Source organism: Crassostrea angulata, chromosome 6 (assembly GCF_025612915.1).
Source record: "Crassostrea angulata isolate pt1a10 chromosome 6, ASM2561291v2, whole genome shotgun sequence".
NCBI lineage: Eukaryota > Metazoa > Mollusca > Bivalvia > Ostreida > Ostreidae > Magallana > Magallana angulata.
Window position 1 is genome coordinate 16,034,709 of NC_069116.1, and position 24,697 is coordinate 16,059,405.

The following is a 24,697-nucleotide window of genomic DNA, read 5'->3' on the forward strand; positions in this document are numbered from 1 at the left end:
GCATGTAATGTTAAGGTATCAGCACGTAATGTTAAAGTACCATCACGTAATGTTAAAGTACCATCACGTAATGTTGAAGTATCAGCATGTAATGTTAAAGTACCATCATGTAATGTTGAAGTATCAGCACGTAATGTTAAAGTACCATCATGAAATGTTGAAATATCAGTATGTAATGTTAAAGTACCATCATGTAATGTTGAAGTATCATCATATTATGAAGATTACCTACATGAGGCAGTTGAGGCGTTCCATATATTTCTATAGTATAAAGCATAAGATGAATGTTCCAAAATAGAGACTATGTGAGTTTGGCTATAATATATTTTTCGCCTACATTTATATTTACTAAATATTTTATTTTATATATCTTACTAAAATCATGAGTGATTAGTTAATAAAATAAACATTATAAATGAGTTCTATATTTTTATTTCTTGCATGTAATTGTTAAGAAATGGTTTTTGATGCGTATCTGTTTTGGAGTTAGGATTCAAACAATAGTGCACGACTTCATTCATGTGTCATTCAAATGGAGTCACTGAATATCAACACTTTAATCCTACGGGGTATCCATAACCTTGAGCATAATCAAATCCATACGTAATCAGCCCAAACTTACTTCCCGATGAACTATTCACCTTATGTAATCCAGGATCATCCATCTCTAAGCTTATAACAGAATAAGACTTTCCATTCAAATGCACAGTTTGCAAATTGGAGTTAAATGCGTCATACTTTTTCCCATCAATATTGATATTATCAACTTCACTCGAATTTGTTATAATTGTAAGGTAAGTCCGGTATTTTGTTTGGAGGTTCCGTTTTGGAGGGTCGGGGATTATGACGTCATAGTCAGATCTATATTGTTCAACAGACGGGGTCACAATCATGGCTCCACTGGCCGTGTCGTAGTGAGATTGCATTGTTTTTGCTACTTGGACCACTAAAACTGGCTTGTCACTCGAAATATTGACTGAGCGTCCATTGAATGATTCTAACTTTTGGAAGGATCCCTCGTTTTGAAGAGTGATGTCTCTGTTTCCAACGGTAACATGAGTGTTTGGACTGGAAGCGATTATTTTGTAATAAAAACTATGTCTGTCTTGAAGTTTGGGAACGATGAACTGTTTGCCAAGAGAAGGTACAGAAGGTATCATTTGGGAAAGGGTCTGTGCATCAAATATATTGGACGGGTCAACGGGTTTTGGAACAACAGTAGCTGTATTGCCCGACAGAACAGAAACTGGGTTCGAACTCTGAACTATGGTACCCGTGAAATCCGTTAAGCCTGCAATCTGAAAAGTTTCATAACGACCCAGAGAGATGTTTAAAAATTCTCCGTCTCCATACTGTCTGCCTTTAAACTCTATGGTATCATTCCCACTTAGTTTGAGTTTGAATGAAAGATCAGTGTTGTCTTTCAGAGCAGCCACGGTAACATAGGCTGGATTGGCTCCGTCAAATGCAGGCTCGGTGGACACTATATATTTAGTAGACAGGCAGTGCGTTGGTAAGGCCAAAAATCCCGTGTCGAACACGTTCCGATACTCTTGTACGTGTAACGTGACATTGACGTCGGTCAGAACATGTACCGACTTGTTTTCTTTCTGTAGATTGTCAACGGTTAGGTGAGGATCTAGCCCTATGATATTTTCTCCCTTAGTTAAGGTTTTGTTTATGTAGGCGTTGTTTTCAGGAATGTAAATACTTATATGACCATTTTCAGGGGAAGTAACCAACAAGGAAATGTTGTCGGCGTCATTTCCGTTTTCATGCTTTGAAAAGGCCAAAAGGAACTCTTGTCCTGTTGAGTCTTTAAAACAAAAACTTATATCACTTAAATTATATATATACACAATGGAAAAAAATATTTGTTATTAAATTTTCATTTGTACCTGGGCCATTGTTCTGTGTCTGGGAAGATGTGGGGGAAATCGTTGAAGTTAGCGGTACAGTACCAGCGGTCGGTATTGTAAAGTTTGAGATACCTTGTGTTGTACTGGAAGACTGTTGCATTGTTGCTTGTGTTGTAGGAGAAGATTGTTGCCATGTGTTTTGTATCGAGCTAGACGGGTGAAAGATTTGTGTTGGGTGTATTGTAGGAAGATAGGCGGTTGACTTCGAAGACGATGGAGTAGTTGCTTTATCTAAAAAAAATACCGTAATTATGTTTAACATTTTTTCCCATTTTCATCTTGAAAGTGCACAATTTATGAAATGAAAACTTCTCCTATCCAGACACATAGTATTTTTTTCAAAGAGAAGTTGCGTGTGACAGACTTTCCCAAATAATCTTAACATCAACTCCAATCTCTTCACCCCTTAACACTAAACAATTAGATAAAACGATTTTTGAAGAGATTCTTTCATTTTTGTTCTGGGTACACATATTGCTGTTTTTTAGGTTGTGTTTTGCAGTAGACTCGATAACAAGTCCTAATTACATGTAAATGTGTTATACGTTATGTTTCATGTACACATGTAATATCTGCGCATATATTTTTGGCACTGCAATTCAAAAACTTTCAAATGCTAGTAACAAATCCAATAAATGAGTGAGCTATTAATCTATTTGCTTAGCAATTTTTGCTTTAAATGTTAAAAAGCTTATTTCACATAAAATTATATTCACTGGAATTTAGTATATGCATATCTTTTATCTTTAGTGTGTTAATGCCTTCTAGTAAACATGCAAAATACGAAGCACGTTCTGTCCTTCCGTTGTTGGTCTTACATTTTTCTGCATTGTTTGAACTGTAAATGATTAGAGCGCATGGTTTTCTGGCTTTGACACTTTCTGTTGTGATACATTTGGTATTTAAAAGATGTATTCAGGTTTTTTTTCCAGATAAATCTGTGTAGATAGTTGGCGATTTACCCAATCTGTGACACTCGTAGTTGCACAGATCACCATGACAGCATTGACTGCAATCTACGTATCGTTTGTGGAGCGCCAGTCTTCTTCCGACAACTACAACTCCTGAAACAGCCGAAACACTTCCAAACTGAAGTCATTCATGTTGTCGCATGCAAAAATTTACGCCAATATTCCGTCAACAACGTTATGAATCAAAGTACTGAAGTACTGACGGGAGTTGATTTTATCAATTATCATTTATTTTTAAATCAACTTATCTTGCGTGGCAATTAGTTTCTAATCTGTATTTAAATTACGCACTTTTTATAATATGGAATTTATTTAGACTTTTCCGACAAGAATTTAGAGAAACCCCATATGAATCATGTTGTGTAATATTTAAAGATAGATTTCAAACTATGTATTAGTAATCAAATTCTAAAAGTTGTATGGATCTAAGCACTATTGATATCGAACTCTAGTCTCGTTCAACCAGACGTTCAGCCGTGTCAGTTAATCTCCGACAAGCAACAGAGCCTCTCTGTTTGTCGGAGATTAATTTTACGGAGAGAGCCGAGCGTTTGGTTGAACGAGACTATATTAAACTCTGGCGTAGGAATACATGAGACTACCAAAAATAGCTAAATTGTTTGTATTAAATAAAATCTGACTATTTTCAAACTGTTTATAGATAAGTTTCCTTGAAAAACAATGCTTCAGCATACATTACATCGAATTTTTATATTATTTTCAAGAACTAAGACTCGTCAGCGGTGATGATTTGTGCTTAGGTCCAAACACTGTATCACTTTCAGTTTGCCAGAGTAACTGCATAGGAGAGTTGATTAAAATCAACTCTCAAAAAAGTACGTTTGCTCGTAATAAGTATTCACTTTCGTTTAAATTTCTGTTTGATTTCCATGAGATAAAATTGCATCTCAAAATTGGATTTAAAATGGATATACTTAAAACGGAGCTACATGAAAAAAGCGAAATAGGTAAACTATTATTAACCTTCAGCTTTCCTTGCTTGTATATTTCTTTGCAAAGTGTATACAAGTGATTGCTAGTCTTTTTATAGAACTTACCCATCGGTGGTGTGACAGCCTGTTTCGTTGTGTGTTTGGTGTGTGTGGCATGTGTGTGGGTTTTTCTGGATGACGTTGGGAATGTTGTTGTTTGAGCTTGTGATGTCGTCGTCGACATTGATGTTGAAGCGACGGTGCTTGTTCTCGTGAAAGTGTGCCACGAGGACAGATCAGATATTGCATTCTGTCTGGAGGCAACACTCGAACATAACTTTAAAACATGGATTAGTGATTCTTATGTTGAATTAAAATAATTATAATGACCGTATATTTTAAATAATACTTATTTCATTACCTCGTAACCTTAATTTTTTTAATTTCAAAAACACCTATGTTTAGCGTTTCCTTTTCTATATTTAATTAATCTTCTACGTACTTCGTATATTATACATTTGGGCTAATTACTATAGTGATCATAAAGAAAACGAAATGTTAATACATTGAAACATTTCAAACAATTTAACTTACTTGTGAATGAACACACCCGGTAGAGTACACCTTATCTCCGAACTCAACCTCTTCAGTTATGTGACAAACCTGAGGAGAACTTGGTGAAATATATACTTTTCTCCAATTACAATAATCTCGAATTGCTTTACATTTCATAAAATGCGACTGCAGGTTTTTAAATACTGCTTATTTACCAACGAACCAACAGTGTTTTAAATATCAACATGTCCTCTTACCTCAGTCTGCCTACAGTACGTGATTGTACGACAATCTGTTGCATTGCGAATCTGAGAGCATCCAAAGCACATCGGTCCGCGGGTGGAAGGAATGCCTCAAATGCATATGATTAATTAATAATTATAAACAAGAGTCCCATGGGCCACATCGCTCACCTGAGCAACAATAGGCAAGATAAATTCAGCTTAATGGAGTCATAATAAAAAATATGTGGACAATGTGGTATATTACATGTAGATCCTGTATAAATAAAAGTCAATTTCCCCCGGATATTCTTGTATTTATGATCCAGTCCCAGATGATTTTATAATCATACATGTATCACATGTTGAGCATTGCAGTTCTCAAAAAATCTTAAACAGTTGTTTATAAACAGGATATAAACCTAAATCACACTCTAAACCCCTTGTGAGAAACAAGAATCGTCCAGGGGCTAAGTCTAAATAATTTTCAACAATAAGCAATATGTCAAAATGCTTGCTTATAAGTAAAACCATACATGATAACATTTCAGTTTTTATGAATAAAAAAAAATGTTTTCCTTTGTACAACTAGATCTCCAATGTGGCCCCACCCCACTCCTCAAAATTTTGATTTTAACGAATTTGAATACACACTATCTAAATTTGCTTTCATTTAAGTTACCGCTTTTAAAGGCGAATTGTATTTTAGAAAAAATTAAGATTTTTCTTTATATATTCCTACGTAAAAATTTGTCTCCTTCCCCCTGTTGTGACCCCATCCTTATCCCGGGGATCATAATTTGAACAAACTTGAATCTACACAACCTAACGATGCTTCCACATAATTATCAGCTTTTCTGGTTGATTAGTTTCTGAGAAGACGATTTTAACAGACTGTTCACTATATACTTCTATGTAAAGATATGACCCCCCCCCCCCAATTGTGACCCCATCCTACCCCCGGGAGTCATGATTTTCACAACTTTGAATCTACACTACCTGCGATTGCTTCCACATAAGTTTCAGCTTCCCTGACAGATTAGTTTCTGAGAAGATTTTTTAAGATTTGCTCTATATATTCCTATGTAAAAATTCGAACCCCCTCCCATTGTGTGCCCGCCTTACGCCCGGGAGTCATGATTTTCACAACTTTGAATCTATACTTCTTAAGGATGTATCCACACAAGTTTTAGATTTCCTGGCTGATTGGTTTCTGAGAGGAAGATTTTTAAAGATTTACTTTATATATTCCTTTGTAAAATTTGACCCGCTATTGTGGGCCCATCCTACCCCTGGGAGTCATGATTTTCACAACTTTGAATCTACACTTCTTCAGAATGTATCCACATAAGTTTCAGCTTTCCTGGTTGATTGGTTTCTGAGAGGAAGATTTTTAAAGATTTACTCTATAGATAATCCGAATATATATATTATATAAAATTCGATCCCCAATTGTGGCCCCACCCTACCCCTGGGGGTCATAATTTTCACAACTTTGAATATAAACTACCTGAGGATGCTTCCAGAAAAGTTTCACCTTTCCTGGCCAAATGGTTCTTGAGAAGATTAGTTTTAAAGATATCTCATTTTTTAAAATTATTCCTAAGTATCTCCCCTTGTAAAAGAGTGTGATCCTTAATTTTTACAACTTTAAATCCCCTTTGCTTAAGGGTGCATTGTGCCAAGTTTTGTTGAAATTGGCCCAGCGGTTCTGGAGAAGATGTTGAAAATGTGAAAAGTTTACGGACAGACGGACGGATAGACAAAATATGATCAGAATGGCTGATCAATTTGCACAATTTCAAATCTCAAGTTACAAGTTTTATTTCTTTTGACATTACTATTATAAGGCGAATAACACGCAGCAAGTGTTTTACAAGACATTGTGATTTGTTGAAAACAACCCTGTATAAACTAGTATGAAATTTATGAAATGTTTAGTAGATACACATTTTACTGAGGAGATGGATTAAAACTTTTCAATGTAATGTTATGTCCTGTGTGTCCCAGGCAGGCATTTTATCAAACTTTTTTAAACTTGGACGAGGCTGCAGACAAGGTGATCCAATATCGCCTTACATTTTTTTATTATGTGCGGAAATATTGTCAATTAAAATTAAAAATAATGAAGATATTACAGGAATCAAAATTAATAACACCCAATATTTAATATCACAATATGCAGATGATACATCAATAATCCTTGATGGAACTGAGAAATCATTAAGGGCAACCATGAAAGAAATAGATGACTATTATAAATTATCTGGTCTTAAAATAAACCAAGAAAAAACTCAGATTGTGTGGATAGGAAGTAAAAAATATTCTGAAGAAAAAATCTGTTCAGAAATGAATTTTCAATGGACAACTCAATTCAAACTTTTGGGCATATATTATGATGTAGATTTAGATAAAATTGTAAAACTTAATTATGACAAGAAACTTGTTAGGATAAAATCTGTAATCAAACAATGGAGCAAACGACACTTGACTCCAATTGGAAGGATAACACTGGTTAAGTCTCTTTTAATTTCACAATTAAACCACTTATTTATAGCCTTACCAAACCCTCAGAGTAAAACATTAAAAGAATTAAACAAAATTCTATTCAATTTTATTTGGAATTCAAAATGTGATAAAATTAAAAGACAAGTATGTACTCGGAAGTATGAACATGGTGGGTTAAGGATGGTTGATATAAATTCCTATATTAAAGGATTAAAGTCTACTTGGATTAGGAGATTAATTAAGGATAATAATTCAAAATGGAAAACACTGCTGGAGAATTCTATTAATTTAGAAAAGCTATTAAATACAGGTTCAGATTATATTATGCAAATGCAAGAATCGTTAAAAAATGATTTTTGGAAGGAAGTTACCATAGCTTTTAAAGAAATCCAAGATAACTTAAATGTAAAATCATGGCAGGATTATTGTTGCCAGCCATTGTGGAACAATAATAAATTTAAGATAGGAAATCAGTCTTTTTTTTTATAAATCATGGTATGCTAAAGGAGTTAGATGTGTAATTGACTTGTTTGGTGAAAATGAAAACTTTTTAGATTTTGAAATGTTGAAAAGAAAATTTAATATTCAAATGAATTATTTAACATATATGGGAGTAAGACAAGCTGTACTTTCAGATCTAAGGAAATACAACTTCATTAGAAATGAAGTTTTCAAACCTTTTATACCATTTAATATTAAAACCTTTGTATTAACAAAAAAAGGTTCAAAGCCAATGTATGATATATTAAATCAGACAAATGTAACACCAGTGGGAAAAGAAAAATGGAGTAGACATTTTGTTTTTACAGAAAAACAATGGATTTCAATATTTCATTTACCTTTTATTATTACCTCAGACTCTAAATTTCAATGGTTGCAGTACAGAATAAACCATTATATATTAACTACAAACAGTTTTATGTATAAAATTGGTAAAGTGGATACTAATCTATGTACCTTTTGTGAAGATGCTGAGGAAACAATATATCACTTATTATGGGAATGTCCAAGGGTACAACATTTATTAGCAGAATTTGTTAGAGTTTGTACTCATATTGATAAAAAAATACATATACAGAAGTAGATGCCAGAAAAACCAATTAACAGTAAATGCCCTTATGAATGATTTAAAACAGTTATATAAAGTATTCCAATTCTGTGCAAAAGAAAGAAGTGAAATGGATAAGTTCAATACAGACTGGGAAATTTGGACCCCTGTGATTAACTCACTCTAAGTGCTCTCTCTCTCTCTCTCTCTCTCTCTCTCTCTCTCTCTCTCTTTTCTCCCCCCCTCTCTCTCTCTCTCTCTCAATAAAAAAGGTGCTCAATATGTATTTTTTTATCTCTCTTAGTAAACGTTCATTATATATGCATTATTGATGTAATTGTTTTCGTTGCTTTCTTAAACATACTTTGTGTCCTTGAAAATTTCTGATGTATGTACGTGATGTATGTAGAAGCAGTTGGCTTACTAATAAAAGAACAAAAAACTCTTAAAAAAAAAAAAAAAAAAAAAAAAAAAAAAAAAAAAAAAAAACTAGTATGAAATTGAAAGTTGATACATATTTTTAGCTCACCTGAGCCAGAGGTGAAAGTGAGCTTTTTAAATAAAAATTGTCCGTTGTATGTCGTTGGCATCGTCGTAAACTTTTCAAATTTTCATCTTCTTCTCTAGAACCTAATCGGCAAGTTTCAGCCAAACTTGGCACAAAGCATAATTTTGGTGAAGGAGAGATAATTTCAAATTATTGAAAATTTGTTGGTTAACTTAAAAAATCTCTTAAACCATTCGGGCAGGAAGTGTAGATTCGTACATGTATGGAAAAAAAATCCTTAAAAACCTTCTCAAATAGCTATTGGCTGGATAGCTAAAACTTGTCTGGAGTCATCCCGAAGTAGTGTAAAATAAAGTTTGTTCAAATTATGCATAATCATTATCCCCAGTGGTAAGGTTGAGCCACAATGGTAGGTCATTTTTTTTTACATAGGAATATATGGAGTAAAATATTTTAAAAACTTCTGTTCCAAAACCAATTAGCCAGAAAGATGAAACTTGTGTGAAAGCATTCTCAGGCAGTGTAGATTTTAGTTCATATCACGATTTCCAGGGGTGATGTTGGGCAACAATTGGGGTAATTCAATTGATTAAATCTTTCTAAGATGTTCTCAAATACTGACGCAATAAAAGGAGCTCAATATATATTGAATATGTTGAGAATATGTTGAGAAAATTTTGAAAGTCTTTAAAAGTCGAGATATATACTCTTCTAAGTTATCTAGATATTTATATATTTGATACTCCTATGACGATCTCCAGCGTTTGTTAGCTGTTGTTGCTCAAGGGAGCGATGTAGCCCCTGAAGGTCTTGTTTTAATTATTGTTACAGCATTTTATGCTCCATGTACATATTTTGTTATAATTTTATTGTACTATGTAACATTCATATATTTTGTATATATTCTTTTTATATTGAGCATTATTGTATTATAGAAAAAAAAAAAACAGAAAAAACAAAACAAAACGAAATGTCCCCATAAGTGTCGCAATAATTATTTTACTTAATAATTAGCTAATATTACTTTTTATGTCGAAATTTTTAAATACGTTTTTCTTTTATTTTCAAATTAACGTCAATTGTTAATTAAGCCTCACGATAAAACATGTATTTTAATAACATAATTCAACCTGTTTTGATATCTTACCTGGCACGTGTGAGCGTTTTCATTACATAATTTGAACAGTGGTTACTAACGCTAATTATAATGATTGTTACCTGTTCGTTTCATTTTTATCCACGCCCACAAATAATTAAATTACCATTTATATTTTATATTTCGGGATTAACTTTATGGGCGTGACTTTGTAATTATCGACGAAATAAAACCAAAAGCCAAACGCAAATTGTCACCTTTTGACATTTGCAATCTAAATTAATAAACTTTATATTTTGGCTTTATTTTAATATTTGGTTTTATTTCGGAGGTAAATATATTTTTATTTTATGGGTTTTTTCGGTGTCAATTTTAAGAACTGTTTTTATTGTGAATTTACACCTTTTGACATTTGCAATCTTAATTAATGAACTTTATATTTTGGCTTTATTTTAATATTTGTTTTTTTTTTCGAAGTCCCCGAAGATCCTTTATTCCCCGCTACCTCAGCAAAGCGAGTACACAGAGAAAAAAATCCGTTGTAACATTATGATCAGTTGGTAATGTTTTTATAAAATACCGGTCTCAAAACTAGCTAGTTTAAAATAGAAAAAACCCGTGTTAAATGCATCTGCTTTATGTATGTGCAATTCTAGATTTGTCAAACATTTTTTCCTAATCTATCTGACATTTGTGACTTATACAAGAACCTGTACTAGTAGTCTGATTCGCGCAGACTTTTGGTATCTAGAATAAATACATGCACCTGAAATCTTGCAAATTTAAGATAGTCCAAAGTTTCTACCTGGTTCCCCACAACCTTCCGAGTTACACAAGTCACTCTGACAACAATCCGTGCATGCGTATGTCTGAATCAGTCCATCTCCTGAGGTTAATGTTGTGCTGCTTGAATTCTGTACTTTACAAATCTATTAAAAGAAAAATTTTCCCCTTCATCATATATGCAATTATGTGATAACATTATTAGATGATAACGTGGCGAATTTAGTTTTTCTGCTTGTCTTGTATGAGACAAGTTTTATTTTGTCTAAAAGCAAATTTATTTTAGCGTACTTTTAATTTTACGACCATTTCGCAAACTAGAAAGATGAAAACAAAATGAAAGAAAGAACAAGAGAGAGAGAGAAACTTACACCTTTCTCCATACATCCCGAATTGTAACGGATTCCATCTGTTGATATAATTTTTTCCACATAACAAACCTGAATAAATGGTAAGAGTTTAAGCATATTTATTGAATTGTTCTGTTATTGTGACGATCTAATCTTAGTTATCTTGGAACGAACCATGCCTCGTTGTCAGCACAGTAAGTGATTCCATGGCAATGACGTGGCTGAATGACGTTTACACACTGTAAGCACATTAATCCCAGTCCTAAAATAAAGAAAAAATCTTTTTTTTACTATTTCAGAAACACTGCTCGACTTGAGAAATCGTCAGTTTAGATCTATTAGCATATCTAAACTAAAACAATTAATACTGAAATCAAGTCACACGCTAAGAAGGTAATTTTTCAAATGAAGGTATAATAGTTTGCTTTCTCACATCAATGTGCCTGTTCTTAATTTTTCGTCTATACCTTGGGTTACTGCAATACTGAAGAAAACACAAGCTCCAATGACGTCTAAAATCAGACGGAAAGAATTCTTAGCATGTGCCAATTGTTGATAATATCAACGATTGATTAGAAAGTTATACTAAAAACGATTTATTTTCTTTCATTATATCGTTTACAATACCTTCTGCTTATTCAGAACATATTCTTCTCAAGCCCAATCCTTTTATGTTGTGAAATTGATGACAGAAAAGTTTCTACATATTAATCAAATACAACGGAGATTCGAAACGGAAAAGTTCCCTGAAGAGTTTGAGTTTTCAATTTAAAAATGATACCATTAGAAACTATTTATTCATTTTAATTTTGATGCACACAACAAAACGACTATGCATTTAAAAAAAAAAAAACTTTCGTATGTTCACATGCCTACGAGTCATGTACAAGAAAGAAACTTCAATATATACAGTACAAGTTTTGTTTTGCCATAATCGCTTTGATATATAATACATGTAAATGATATATGATAAAATATCCAAATTAAGAATACAACCAAACATTGAATAACTCCCATTTGTGATTAAGTTAATACAACTTTTAATGACTAAATAAAGTCGACTTTCTTACCTTTCATTGTCAGGTAGTAGATCACTGATAAGAATACGAGACAAGTTTGTAAAGTTCACATGCGTATTTGTTAATTCGTATCATAAATAATTCGAAAACGAACCATATTTTACTTTCAATCTCTCACCAGAGGGCGTATTACGCTGCGCTACAACACCTCTGTTAACGTCTAAATGCCAAGAATCTTAGCAAAACCCATTCTCAATCATGATATTATAAATTATAGTTTTATATGTATTCAATCTACATTTAGTTGTTAAAGCCTCGCTAAAATATTGAAATAAAAAGAATGTATTGGTAAATCACGGTAACAAACAAAGAACTATTTCTCGAAGTAATACTCCATTACCAATGATTTCGTGGCACTACTTTTTAGACGTTAACAGATGTATAAGTGGAGCGAAGCAGGAACGATAACTCTGGGTAGAGATTGATTTTACTTGAATTGTTACAAACATCATGGGAATGATTTAAAAATTAAATTTACAAAACATGTAAAAGTAGGGCGAATTTTCCCTTAATACAGCAAAAGATTTGGACAATTTGATACGAGACAAGTTTGTAAAGTTCACATGCGTATTTGTTAATTCGTATCATAAATAATTCGAAAACGAACCATATTTTACTTGAATTGTTACAAACATCATGGGAATGATTTAAAAAATAAATTTACAAAACATATAAAAGTAGGGCGAATTTTTCCCTAATACAGCAAAAGGTTTTCACAATTTAGGTAGAAAAGAAATTAGGTTATTCTAAGAAAAGACACTGTAACCGCTTTTAAGCTTAGGTTATGATATTTTGAATAAAAACAGTCGAAGCAACACAATGTGAATTTCTTTCATATTTTATATATTGTTATACAATCACCATAGAACATTTCTAAAGACAACTTTGTTTCTTGTCATTGGCGCCGCGGCGAGCCCGTAAAGAAGTGGGGAGTTGGTGTGATTTTGCCTGTACATAAAGTTAATAAGAAGAATTGTACATGTATGTTGGAATCGCACACTTTTCCAAATTATGTAAAAAATGCAAATTAAAATTTCTAAAGTTTTTTGGAGAATGGAAGTAACAAACAAGAACTCACTGTGATGTACACAAGCATTATTACACAGATCTCCTCGGCAGCAGTGTTCACAGGAAGTGTACCGCTTCTGTCTCTCCTGTCGTCTGCCCACCACCGGTATACCCATCAGAGCTGCTGTTGTGGACAAGGTTGATACTGACGTCGGCAGTGCTGTAGAATGTACAGAGGTTGGTATGTTTGTTGTGTGACCTGGAGTCGGAGTTTGGGATTTGGTTGGACTTGCTGATGTTGGCAGATTAGTGTGAGCTGATGTCAGCAGTTTTGTTGAACTTGCTGACGTCATTAGGTTTGTTGTAGTTGAGTACGTATAATGATGCATATTAGATAGGTCCATCACGGCGTGAGTATTTGAAACTATGCTAATGCATTGCTGTTTGAAATGAAATACAGTTAAAGTTTAAGAAATAGAGCAAAGTTATACATGAATAAAAAATTTGAATACCTGAAAAGGCATACATCCAGATGAATATACTTTGTCGCCAAATTCAGACTCTTCTTTAATAAAGCAAAGCTGAAATAGGATACATTTCAAATGTAATGCTACATGTACATGTGTATGTACTTGATGTAGAATAATTTGGTCTTCAATCATAAATTGTGAAAAATAAAGTGGTTTTGATTACTTCTGAGTTCCTGCAGTGGGCTATTTCCCGACACTCTTGATTGTCGAAGAGCTGTGAACATGCCAAGCAAACTGGCCCTCTTTCTTGAAATCGAGGATAACCTAGAAGTAGGTGCCCCAAATCAGCTCAAAAACTTCCAACTGTATACGCATTTATCATAAACAATTCTCTATGCTTTGAAGAAAATATATTAATAAAATAAAGCAAAACTAAAAAAAACAATAGAAAGCAAATATGATAAAAGTATCTACTAGTATTCGAAAAGTAAGAGTACCTCTAACCTGTCGGGAGAGAGTGCCCCCTTTGTCATACCTGGTTGGCCGCACCCCTGGGCATTACACAGGTCGGTGTGGCAGCACTCCGTACAGGTGGGGGGAGCCAGGTTACCATCACTGTTACTGTGTATGTGTAGGGTTTTATTCTGTTCCTCACACACCTGTAACGTTCATGTCTTATTGGTCATAATGGATCAAAGGCACTTGTCGTTTATTTTCTCATCATAAAAATATCTCCCTACCCAGTATCACAGTGTACATTTTTTTTTAATTGTGGGGAAAATACATAATTTCATGTGTATGTGTATTAGAATTGCTTACTGCTTTGAATCAGAATCATCTTAATTTGTGTTTGTGTGTTTGTGTTTTATAAGGGAACGACCAATTAGGCTCATGGATCAATTCTCAATGAACAATTTTTTCATTAAAAAATAATTCATGTTTTAACGATATCTTAGTAAAAAATATTAAACAGCTGATAGTTTATTTCATAACATCTATGAATTTGGTCGTAAGTCGCAAATTCTTTCCGTAAAACGCAGGCCTGAATAATACAAACTTACGGGTCTCTGTAAGCATCCTGTATTGTATCTAACGCCATAGTTTGACTCCACTCTTTCAACAAAGCACACCTTTAATTAAAATGAAAGTTATCAAACATAAATGATATAATAGTTTAAGCATAAAAAATTGTCCTATATTTTTTTGTACTAACTATGTGACTCAGCACATCCGTGTATTATTTGATGGATCTTTTAAAATATGATTTCTCATTTGAAAATTAAACATCTTGCATGCTTTTTTAAAAATGATACTTAATGACCTTACTCTATAAAATAGAAACATAATACATGTATATTTTGTTAATTTTTTGTTCTGTAACACAGGGTTTTATTTTGTAGATTAAGTATGTGTATTTAATTTAGCAATTTTGTGACTGGAAGACCTTTGTTAGTTTGTTGTGTTAATTGTAGGCCTTTCAGTCATTTTTGATTTACTAAATGATGTTTATAGAATGTTGTGTCATTTTCAAAAAATGACTCTGTGACTCTGTTTTACAACTTACTTATCTACACTGTTTTGCTACGATATGGAAACAGTGTTGTTTTAGATCAAAAAGGGCATTACACTTGTATATCTAATGTTTGAAAGGAATCGTGATGGAGACGCAAGGTTACAATGGAGTAGCCTGGTAAGGAGGGAGAAAGTTCCGTCAGTTCTCACCTCATCGTCCGCACAGTAAGATATGCTGTGACAATGGCGTGGCTGAATGGACTGATGGCAACTCAAACACATCAACGGGCTTACTATAGGTAAAGGCAGAACATTGTCATTTATAGCAATATCAGTTAACTATAGGTAAAGGCAGAACATTGTCATTTATAGCAATATCTGTTAACTATAGGTAAAGGCAGAACATTGTCATTTATAGCAATATCAGTTAACTATAGGTAAAGGCAGAACATTGTCATTTATAGCAATATCTGTTAACTATAGGTAAAGGCAGAACATTGTCATTTATAGCAATATCAGTTAACTATAGGTAAAGGCAGAACATTGTCATTTATAGCAATATCTGTTAACTATAGGTAAAGGCAGAACATTGTCATTTATAGCAATATCTGTTAACTATAGGTAAAGGCAGAACATTGTCATTTATAGCAATATCAGTTAACTATAGGTAAAGGCAGAACATTGTCATTTATAGCAATATCTGTTAACTATAGGTAAAGGCAGAACATTGTCATTTATAGCAATATCAGTTATAAATCAGGAAATTAACATTTTTCATTATAATAGTCATTAACGTCACATGTTAGTATTTCATATTAAATCATATGTTTAAATGAACATTTTTTGGATGGCGTCGTCAAATTGTGCACAATTATAATTCGCTACAGTTTGAGTATGTGAATGTAAAGACTGTGTGATAAACAAGACATAACTAAGCGTCTTCACCCAAAATTAAGGCACAGATAAATCTTACCTTGATCAACTGAGAAACAATGAAAAACTAAAAGAATGCTTAGTAATTCTGTAAAAGATAAAACATGTGTTACTTAAATGAAAAAAAATCACTTCCAGCTAATATTGATTTTGTATATTTATATACTAGGTATTATCCTGAGTATGAAAAATGGCATGATTCACCTGGAATAGAATAGTATCAAATGGTTTTACTTACCATATTTATTTTGACCGATCCTAAATGTTTTCATTTCAATTTTAAACAGCTAAAAGAGTTTTCTCTCAATTTGCAAGTTGACTAAATATTGTGACAAGGTAACTTTGTGATTGATAGCCATATAAATTCGATTACAAAGAAGTAGGTCAACACAATACGTTCTGCGTGTATGTATTATAGTATACAAGAATACTTATAAGTTGTGCTCTATTTTGACTTCACCGGGGCATCTGAGCTCTTATATATAGTTTAGCAATCAGATATCAATAAATTCGCTGTCAGTACTTTTCAAAGACACAATCGAACCACAGTGGATGCTGTTAAATTATATTCGTCAAACAAAAAAAAATATTCAATATTTTTATCATTTTTATTTCGTTTCGAATTTTTAAATGTATACCTAAAGAGACCGGACTGGAATAAAACCAAATCTAACAAAATTCGACTAATTCTACAGTTTCGAACGGAAACTGTGAGTAAATAACTGGATTCGGTAAGATTGGGGATGATCGTTTGGATAAATGGATTTCATCCAGCTCTATCTTAGCGAAAACTTATTGGCCGTTTATTGCCAATTTTCCATCAGCATCTGTTTGAGCGCTGCTGATTTTCTTTTCTTTCCACCGAGCCTTAACTTAGTGGGTATATAGGGTAACTACCATGTAAAATCTCTAATGCACCATCGCAAAAAAATATTATAAACATCAATCATTTCATTCAAGAAACAGAATCCAAGTTCGTTCTACAGCTATCTTTCTGAGTTCTCAGCATTAATAAAGAAATTCTGGGTTTTTAGAGAAGCGCTGCAATTTTTTTTTTTAATTTCAAGAAAGTCGTTGGTGATACAAAGCTCTTCAATTTACATCAAGTGCTGAGAAAAAAGGTCAAAATTGTATGAATTTCAACGGCAGTGATAACGTCATTACATACATACTGAAGTTGTTGAATAAGAATGAAACTTTTTTACGTATATTTTGGGTTGTACTCATGAGTTTATTACATTAAAATTAAGAAACAACTTATAGTTTAAGGAACAAGTGTGGATACATTTCTATCTTTGTATCTTTCTAAGCAAAGAATAACAAAAATGATAAAAAATATACAATGATTTTCATGAATAAAGCATTAAAACCTAGCACAATTATTAATCAGTCAGTTGAAACGGTAAAACAATCATTGGTTATTAATTTGAAATGCTTAAACAATAAATGATTAGTTATTTGAAGTATAAAATATTCAGTGATTTGTCACTTTTAGACCAACAGGAAACCCAAATCCTTGGAACTGTTTGAAACCGTAAACTGTCAATCCGAATGGGTTTCCCTGAATGTTTTCCACAACATGACCACCGCACTGATTAAAAGGCATGTTTATAATCGTGTACGACTGTCCTTTTAAGTGTATATGGTCCATGGTATTGTTATATGCACTATAATGATTCCCATCAATACGAAGGTCTTCTTCGTCTCCAGTTTTTATCATAATGGAGATGTAATTTCTATATTCGCTGTCGTCAAGAATACTGAAGTGGTAATCGCTTTGGAATTGCTGAACGGCCGGAATAACTATCATAGCACCACTGGCGTTTCCATCGTCAGCTTTCATTGTTTCTGCCATTTGGACAACGAGGATTGGCTTGTCGCTAGATATACTAATTGGATGGTTCGTAGCTTCAACCTCTACCACAAATCCGGGTGACGTCAGATCCATGGTTCCAGTGTTTGTAGTGACGTGGGTTCCGCCTTCTGAGCTGATTACTTTATAGATAAACTTACTCCTATCCTCCAGCTTCGGAAGAATGAAGTCGGTACCGAGTCCCTCAATAGGTGGTATCATCTGTGTGACGGTTTGAGTCTTGCAGATTTGCGTGCAGGACGAAGATGGTATTATGGTAGATTCTGCTCCAGTAAGAACAGCAATCGGTCTTGTACCCTCAATGAATGTTCCACTTAAATCCGTACCATTGACCTCTAGATGAAAGGTTTCGAACTGATTCAGAAGAACGTCAAAGCTTTCACCATTTTCATATCGGTAGTTTCTCCATGGCGTAATGTAAGCGTACTTGCTTTTGTCTGCAATATGAAGATCAAAACGAACCCTGGTATCTTTCTGCAACGCTACCACGGTAACGAAAGAGGGATTATCTTTCGTTCCCTTGGCGGTGGCAGCAACGTATTTCATGGAAAGACCCGAAACGGGTAGAACTGAAAAAGCTGTATCGCTTCCATTTTTGTTCTCCATTACACTTACAGATATGTTAACATTAGATAAGATATGAATCCCCTTTTGTTCGTTCCAGGGTATAGATGCAGCCTGACTTGGGTCCATTGGTATGACGTTTCTGCCCTTCAATATAGTTGCATTGATGAATGACTGAGTGTAAGCGCTGTAGATACTAATCTTTCCATTCTCAGAGGAAGTCACAACTAGGGATATGTTGTCAGCATTTTGGTGGTTTTTGTGTTTGGAAATTGCCAGCAAAAATTCAGAAACAGCCATACCTTTAGAAGAGAAGGGTTTGAAAAAGAGGAGATAAATCAACGGCAACTTTATTTTTCAGCTTTTAGCATTTCCGGAACGTGTGTTATCACCTGTATACATCTTTGGAAATGTTGTCGTTGTCACAGTAGTAGTCGTGAAAGTTGTTGTTGACGTCGTTGTATTAGAGTACGATGGAGTTGTTTCACTTGTGGAAGTTGTTGTGTTTGACACTGTAGTTACATTGGTTGCAGGGATGGAGGCAGTGGCCATTGGTGTTGTTGGCGGTGATAAGGATATTAGTTCCGTTGTTGTTGGCATCTTTGATGTTGTCGGGGGTGTGATTGTGTAGTAGTTGGGAGTGTGTGTCAAAGGACCTTATATTTTTTAAAAATTGCAGACTTAGTACTTGTTATTTCAATATCATGTCTTACAAAAACTAAAACTGAAAATATCGTTTGTTAATTGACTTTTACATTTTTCTCACATTTACAAGTGCTGTCCTCTGGATATCAATAGTTAATGGAGAATTGCTTTAGCATTGAAAAACTGAACATTTTTTAACCAGTATCTACAAGTTATATGAAAATTTTTTACTGTTTTGCCCGCAAACGTCATTGCAAAGATCTCCAGTGCAGCACTGATGACAGGAAGTGAACCTCTTGGGACGTCTGCTCTTTGGTACGGGCGGCAAAGCTTTGTTAAATGAAATAGATTGAAATAGAGGCTTTGGTTTCACCAAAACCAAACGGGTATTTAAGTTATTTTAAATTAAAAAACATGATTTTGACAATGGTGAATTAGCTGTTACCAAATTGAGAGAAATCCGCTCTGCCTAATCTAAGGACTGGAGGTATAGTCTCGTCGATGAAGTGAATGAAGCTTTCGGTGATCCCCGTTGGTACAGCGGTGGTTTGCGTTGTTGGCGTAGGTACAGGTTTTGAAGTTTTGCCAACCGTATGCACATGTTGATGCGTTGTTCTAGTTGGGACGTGGTTTGTAGTTGAAGATGAGTCAGTTGTGGGTCCGCCATCAGAAGTGGTTGGTGGATAGGCAGTTACGAACAGTGAGGTTTCTGGTAATTCGGTAGTTGTACTTGATTGGAGTGTCGGCTGTATAGATGACATGCGAGGGGTAGATGCTGTTTGTACTTTGATCTGTGTGGTTGTGTCCTGTTGGAGTTCTGTTGACCTTGTGAAGTGATGTGAATTAGACAAATCTCCAATCGCATTGGTATTTGAAACGATACTCAAACATTGCTGAAAAACATATTTTTGTCATGTCAGATACGAGATTTGAAGACACTTGTGTGTATCTTATTTACGCTGGTATATAGAGTACCCATGCAACAATACCTGAAAAGGCAAACAACCTGTCGAGTATATTTGGTCACCAAACTCCTCTTCCTCTTTAATGTAGCAGAGCTGAACAAATACAAATGTTCCCTTATTTTAAAGAAAATATGTATGGTTTAAAAAACAATTTGAAAAAATAACAAAAAATATCATCATTTTTTTCCAATTTGACAAAGTTAAACACTTTGTGTCCAGTTTGTCGAGAAATACTTGATATTATTATAATTACAAGTCGATCTTTAAATTTTCCCATCATTTTGAGTTGATTCTTTTTTTTTTTAAGAAAAAAGAAGACATTAGAAAGACAAAATCTATATTTAGTCTTTTGGGATATTTTGTGAGGGGTTGTCTCTCTGGCCAATTAGGAAATCCCAGTGTCCGGATGGAATAGGAGAATTCTCTTTTTTTTCATTTTGGCCAATTTAGTGAAGTAAATGAAAAAATATTTAGTACAACTTTTTACTTTATTAATTTTCAACTGCTAGAGTTTGTGGGTTTTCTTGTTGATCTTAACAACTTTATATCGGCACTTTTTCTTGTACAAGCTTTGTCTGTTGTAAATAAAACTGGTTACATCCCGTAATACGATGGTCAGTTTTATCAATTTGTTTTACATCGTACTGACCTCTGAGTCCCTGCAGTGAGCTATCTGGCGGCACTCTCTGGCGTTGTCGTGTTGGTAACAGGCAAAACAAATGGGACCTCTGGCCACGGGATATCCTTGCAAAAAGAACAGAGTGCATGAGAGGAGACTTCATAATACTTAATACATGATTTTCGTTTTACAAAAATCTTTATTGTTAAACAAGTCATAAACTCAAAACAACAATGCTGTATTAATTAAGTTTTTCAGTAATTTATTTTTACCCTTTATACTAGTAGTATACTATCTCCTACCCCTAACAGTACATCTTAGTATATCAGAACGAGCCTCTATTACCTGCAATATATCTTAACATACATGTATCAGAACAAGCCCCTATTAATTATAGTACAACTTGGCACAATAGACCAAGCCCGAACCCGCTATAGTACCAACCTTTTTGACCGCATCCCTCCGCGTTACACAGATCCGACTGGCAGCATTCAGTGCACGTGTACGGACGATGGTTGCCGTCACCATTGTAATTAATAGGATTGGACTCATTTTGTTCTCGACAAACCTTGAAGAAGCATGCACGTATTACTCATGTTTTCATTTTCGGCTAATTTAATTGATTTAATTTGATCTTTAGTCTTTAAATCTTTGGTCAAAGGGTGAAATCTATGTAATTTATATTACCTATATATATACATGCATTATACATGAATAAGTTATCAAGTGCGTTATAATAAACAGTTATTTTCACATTTTTTTTTTAGGCCTAACAGTATGGTGATTAACATCACAAATTCATTTTGATTATGGCAGTTCGTAAAGAATTGATATAACTCGCGCATAAATGTTGTAAGGTCATACTAAAAAAACCCTCAGAGAACTTGCTTTTTCTTGAAGGCATCCCACGTTGTAGCGAACACCGTATATAGATTCCACTTTCTCGACAAAGCATACCTAAGTAAACAACAATCTTATTAAGGTCCCATAATCCGTGTACATCATAGTTTGTATCATATTTTTTTTTCTTTTATTAAACTACCATTTTGAAACTAAAAATACAAAAAAATCTCTAAATGATAAATTCTTATCAAAAGGTTAACTAGGCTGTTAGATTGTTCATCGCGACCTAATTTAGATCGGATAAAGACTTTTTATCCTTTTTCTGAGGGAAATACATGTATTAGCAATGTTTTGGCAATCTAGAAGGGAAAACATTGTCAAGATATTCTTTGTGATTGTCCTAAGCGTGTTTCCGGTCAACAGATGGCACACCTCATCTTCCGCACAGTACGTGATTGTGTGGCAGTGACGTGGTTGAATGGCGTCATTACACTGCAGGCACATCAACGACATCCCTAAAACACAAACACTATACTCCTGCTGATCGACAATTACAGGTACTAAAGAATGGCGCAAGAAAAAAATGAAACACTTGTCGATATTCATAATCAAATTCAATAATTGATAAATATTTATAAACTACTTGTATACCTTCTTCTATCTGTAGGAAAACAATGGCTAGTATGATGTACTCTGGAAGTAAAAGTGGACATTTAAAATAAAACATGTGATCTGAGATTGAAGAACGACTAAGAGATCTTTAGTTTAGATACACTATACACCCTATAGGATGTCAAATACCATATAAGATGTATTTATTTTATTACATTTTACATTATTAGAATTATTGACTGTCGGTCATTTTAATTTATCATTGATTTTGACATTGTGGTTTATCAACAGAAAATCTGTCTGGTCTATCTGGGGTCAAACACAGACGTAGATTTCCTAAACGTAACCATTACTTACTGTTTTAAACTTACTTTTTATAAAAAAAAAAATCTGTCATATGCTGAAACTCATAATTGTTAACTATCTAGAGGTCCTATTAATTACTCTTTTTATATCAGAAGTAACATATCGTCTTATTGTTCAGAGAGAAAAACTCTCTCAACATATTGCATATTAATACATCCATTTATTAAAAACATATAGTTAGAAGACATATACTGTATCTCGGATTATGAATATATTAACGATAATGGTTCTTGTATCTGTATAAGAAAACCATGCGATATGAAGAGGCTTTTTCTCGGATGTTGGATTCAGCTTTATATGAAGGCAAACAAGCAGGTAACTCATCAGCGCTTGCCTCGTTTGAATTTTATTTTAGTAATCCCTTTAAATGGATTTTTTTTTCTGATGAAATCAGTTTATCATTAATTTTCTGTATGTTGGTGTTGTCGCCTACATAAACTACATAAGCTGGTGAGATTGAATATTTAACGTCGATCTTCTACACGTGACAAAAATTGAGGACAATATTATGGTTTCCCGATAGCAGATGCAAATCTATGATGAAATTGGAAAATCTTAAATATCGGATACTGTGCCATTTGTAAAGCAAGAGGTGTGTGGGGGGGGGGGGGGGGGGGGGTACTCAGGAGTAGAGAGGAATGTTTTAAAAATACTGTATCATTTTAACAGTTTACAGGGTCTACCACAGGTGCTTTAGGACAGGACCGACCATCCCCCTCCCTCGCCCCAAGTATCTAGACTCCCGGAACTTTACTCATTTTTTTCATAGAATTATCCTTTTATGGCATATTTATAAACTAATGTATCCATTGGTTACATAAAATGTGTTTCTGTGTATTATAATGAAATCAACGAATAAAACCACGTTTCACAGTGAATAAAATACATGCGGTGTTTATGTATGAGAAAGTGAAACATTTACCTTTTTATATTATAGATACATATGTAACCGAAGATCGACTTTCACTTTTTGAATTTAAATATTGACATCATAAAAGAAACTAACAATGATATCAGAATTACCTCTCATTTTATGAACCTTCCACAACATTGTTTAACAGATACATAAGATATACAATAGAACATGCCCAGATCTTATCATATGTAGGTAAAATAATTGTCATATCTTCAACTTAGCTTGGCACACACTAGGTCAATATAGATGATGGGTTTTTTTTTAAAATATACTTCATATCTATTATAAAATAATTATATTTATTCTAGAATTAGAAATCCCGTATAATACTAGTAATCAAGAAAAAGAAACAAGATAGTAAAATTTAAAATTTGCAATGTTGGTAAACCATAAAAGAGATCATGGATCTCCGGTATTTTCATGTTTGGAATCACGTTATTGTATGACTGTGTTTCTACAATGACATTTATATTTAGAGAGTAAATATGAAGTAGTTACAAAAGTAATTTGTTAGTTCCAATCATTGTATATGTGTATTTTTTTTTAAATAGAACACGAAAGAAAACTCATATTTCAAGTTATGAAGATTACTTGCTTCGCATAGAGAGTTATGGTTCGTTGTCTTTATATCTATTACGGATTCACAGCCCGGTGGATAACGCAAACAGACTTCCAACGGATGACATTTTTTCCGTTCTTCTCCGTTTCCATGCGTTTATTATCCGTATGTATTCGACGAATAATGTTAAAGGGAAGATCAGGTGAAATTTTAGCAAGTTCAACAGGACTTTTTAGGTATGCTTGGCTACATTGAAGCATTGTAAGCATGTGCTCACAATTTTTTTTTCTGAATCTTAATTTTTCATTGCAAAGCACGAATTTTGTTTTTGTGAAAACCCAAACATTTTTCCATAGGTGCTTGTTTCTGTAATAAAAGTTCAGTCAAGTATACTAACAAAAGGTATCTAACTTTCAATTTCGAATTCCGTTGAGTACCCCCCCCCCCCACCCACCCACCCTTCCGTGAATTGCATTCATTTTCCCGCAGTGGTAAAGTTCTTACTACCATTTTCTTTCAACTGTTTGCAAAATACTAGTACTCTGTGTTAAAACATTGTAAAAATTAAGCATGACGATCACAAACCAAAAAACCGGAAAAGTACACCTTCTTTATGTTTTACTATGGTGGAATATCTCTGCCCCTCGTGTGCAAGATATTTTTTTATCAAATATGTTGACATGTAAGATAGATATGTTGATATGCAACATAGTTATGTCAACATGCAACATAACTATGTTGACATGCAAGAAAATTGCAATCAAATGAGAATTAAAAAAATCTCAAATATCGCCAATATGTGACATCCAAGATGTTAAATGCAACTTATTCATGTCGACATG

At 33.7% G+C, this 24,697-nt stretch overlaps 1 protein-coding gene across 1 annotated transcript; it reads right to left on the reverse strand.

The window, feature by feature from the left end:
- Positions 1–416: 416 nt before the first annotated feature.
- On the reverse strand, positions 417–23,474 carry LOC128189325 (uncharacterized). Its single transcript, XM_052860885.1, has 24 exons — positions 23,404–23,474; positions 22,054–22,095; positions 21,835–21,917; positions 21,448–21,516; positions 21,004–21,127; positions 20,590–20,684; positions 19,965–20,033; positions 19,421–19,868; positions 19,207–19,305; positions 18,723–18,986; positions 17,383–18,632; positions 14,510–14,578; positions 13,984–14,107; positions 13,672–13,772; positions 13,491–13,559; positions 13,111–13,418; positions 11,132–11,153; positions 10,564–10,687; positions 4,635–4,729; positions 4,417–4,485; positions 3,949–4,159; positions 2,882–2,983; positions 1,992–2,150; positions 417–1,816 (listed from the first exon to the last, which is right to left on the reverse strand). Exons 1-24 carry the CDS (start codon positions 23,429–23,431, stop codon positions 549–551), a joined length of 5,292 nt encoding a protein of 1,763 aa, XP_052716845.1. The 5' UTR covers positions 23,432–23,474; the 3' UTR covers positions 417–548.
- Positions 23,475–24,697: the final 1,223 nt, after the last annotated feature.

Coding starts and splice junctions, on each gene's coding strand:
- LOC128189325 (XM_052860885.1), bottom strand. CDS start 23,431: ATGTTGTGGAAGGTTCATAAAATGAGAG. Junction 13,560..13,671: donor CCCACTGCAGGAACTCAGAA/GTAATCAAAACC, acceptor ATCCTATTTCAG/CTTTGCTTTATTAAAGAAGA. Junction 4,486..4,634: donor CGTACTGTAGGCAGACTGAG/GTAAGAGGACAT, acceptor AGTTCTCCTCAG/GTTTGTCACATAACTGAAGA.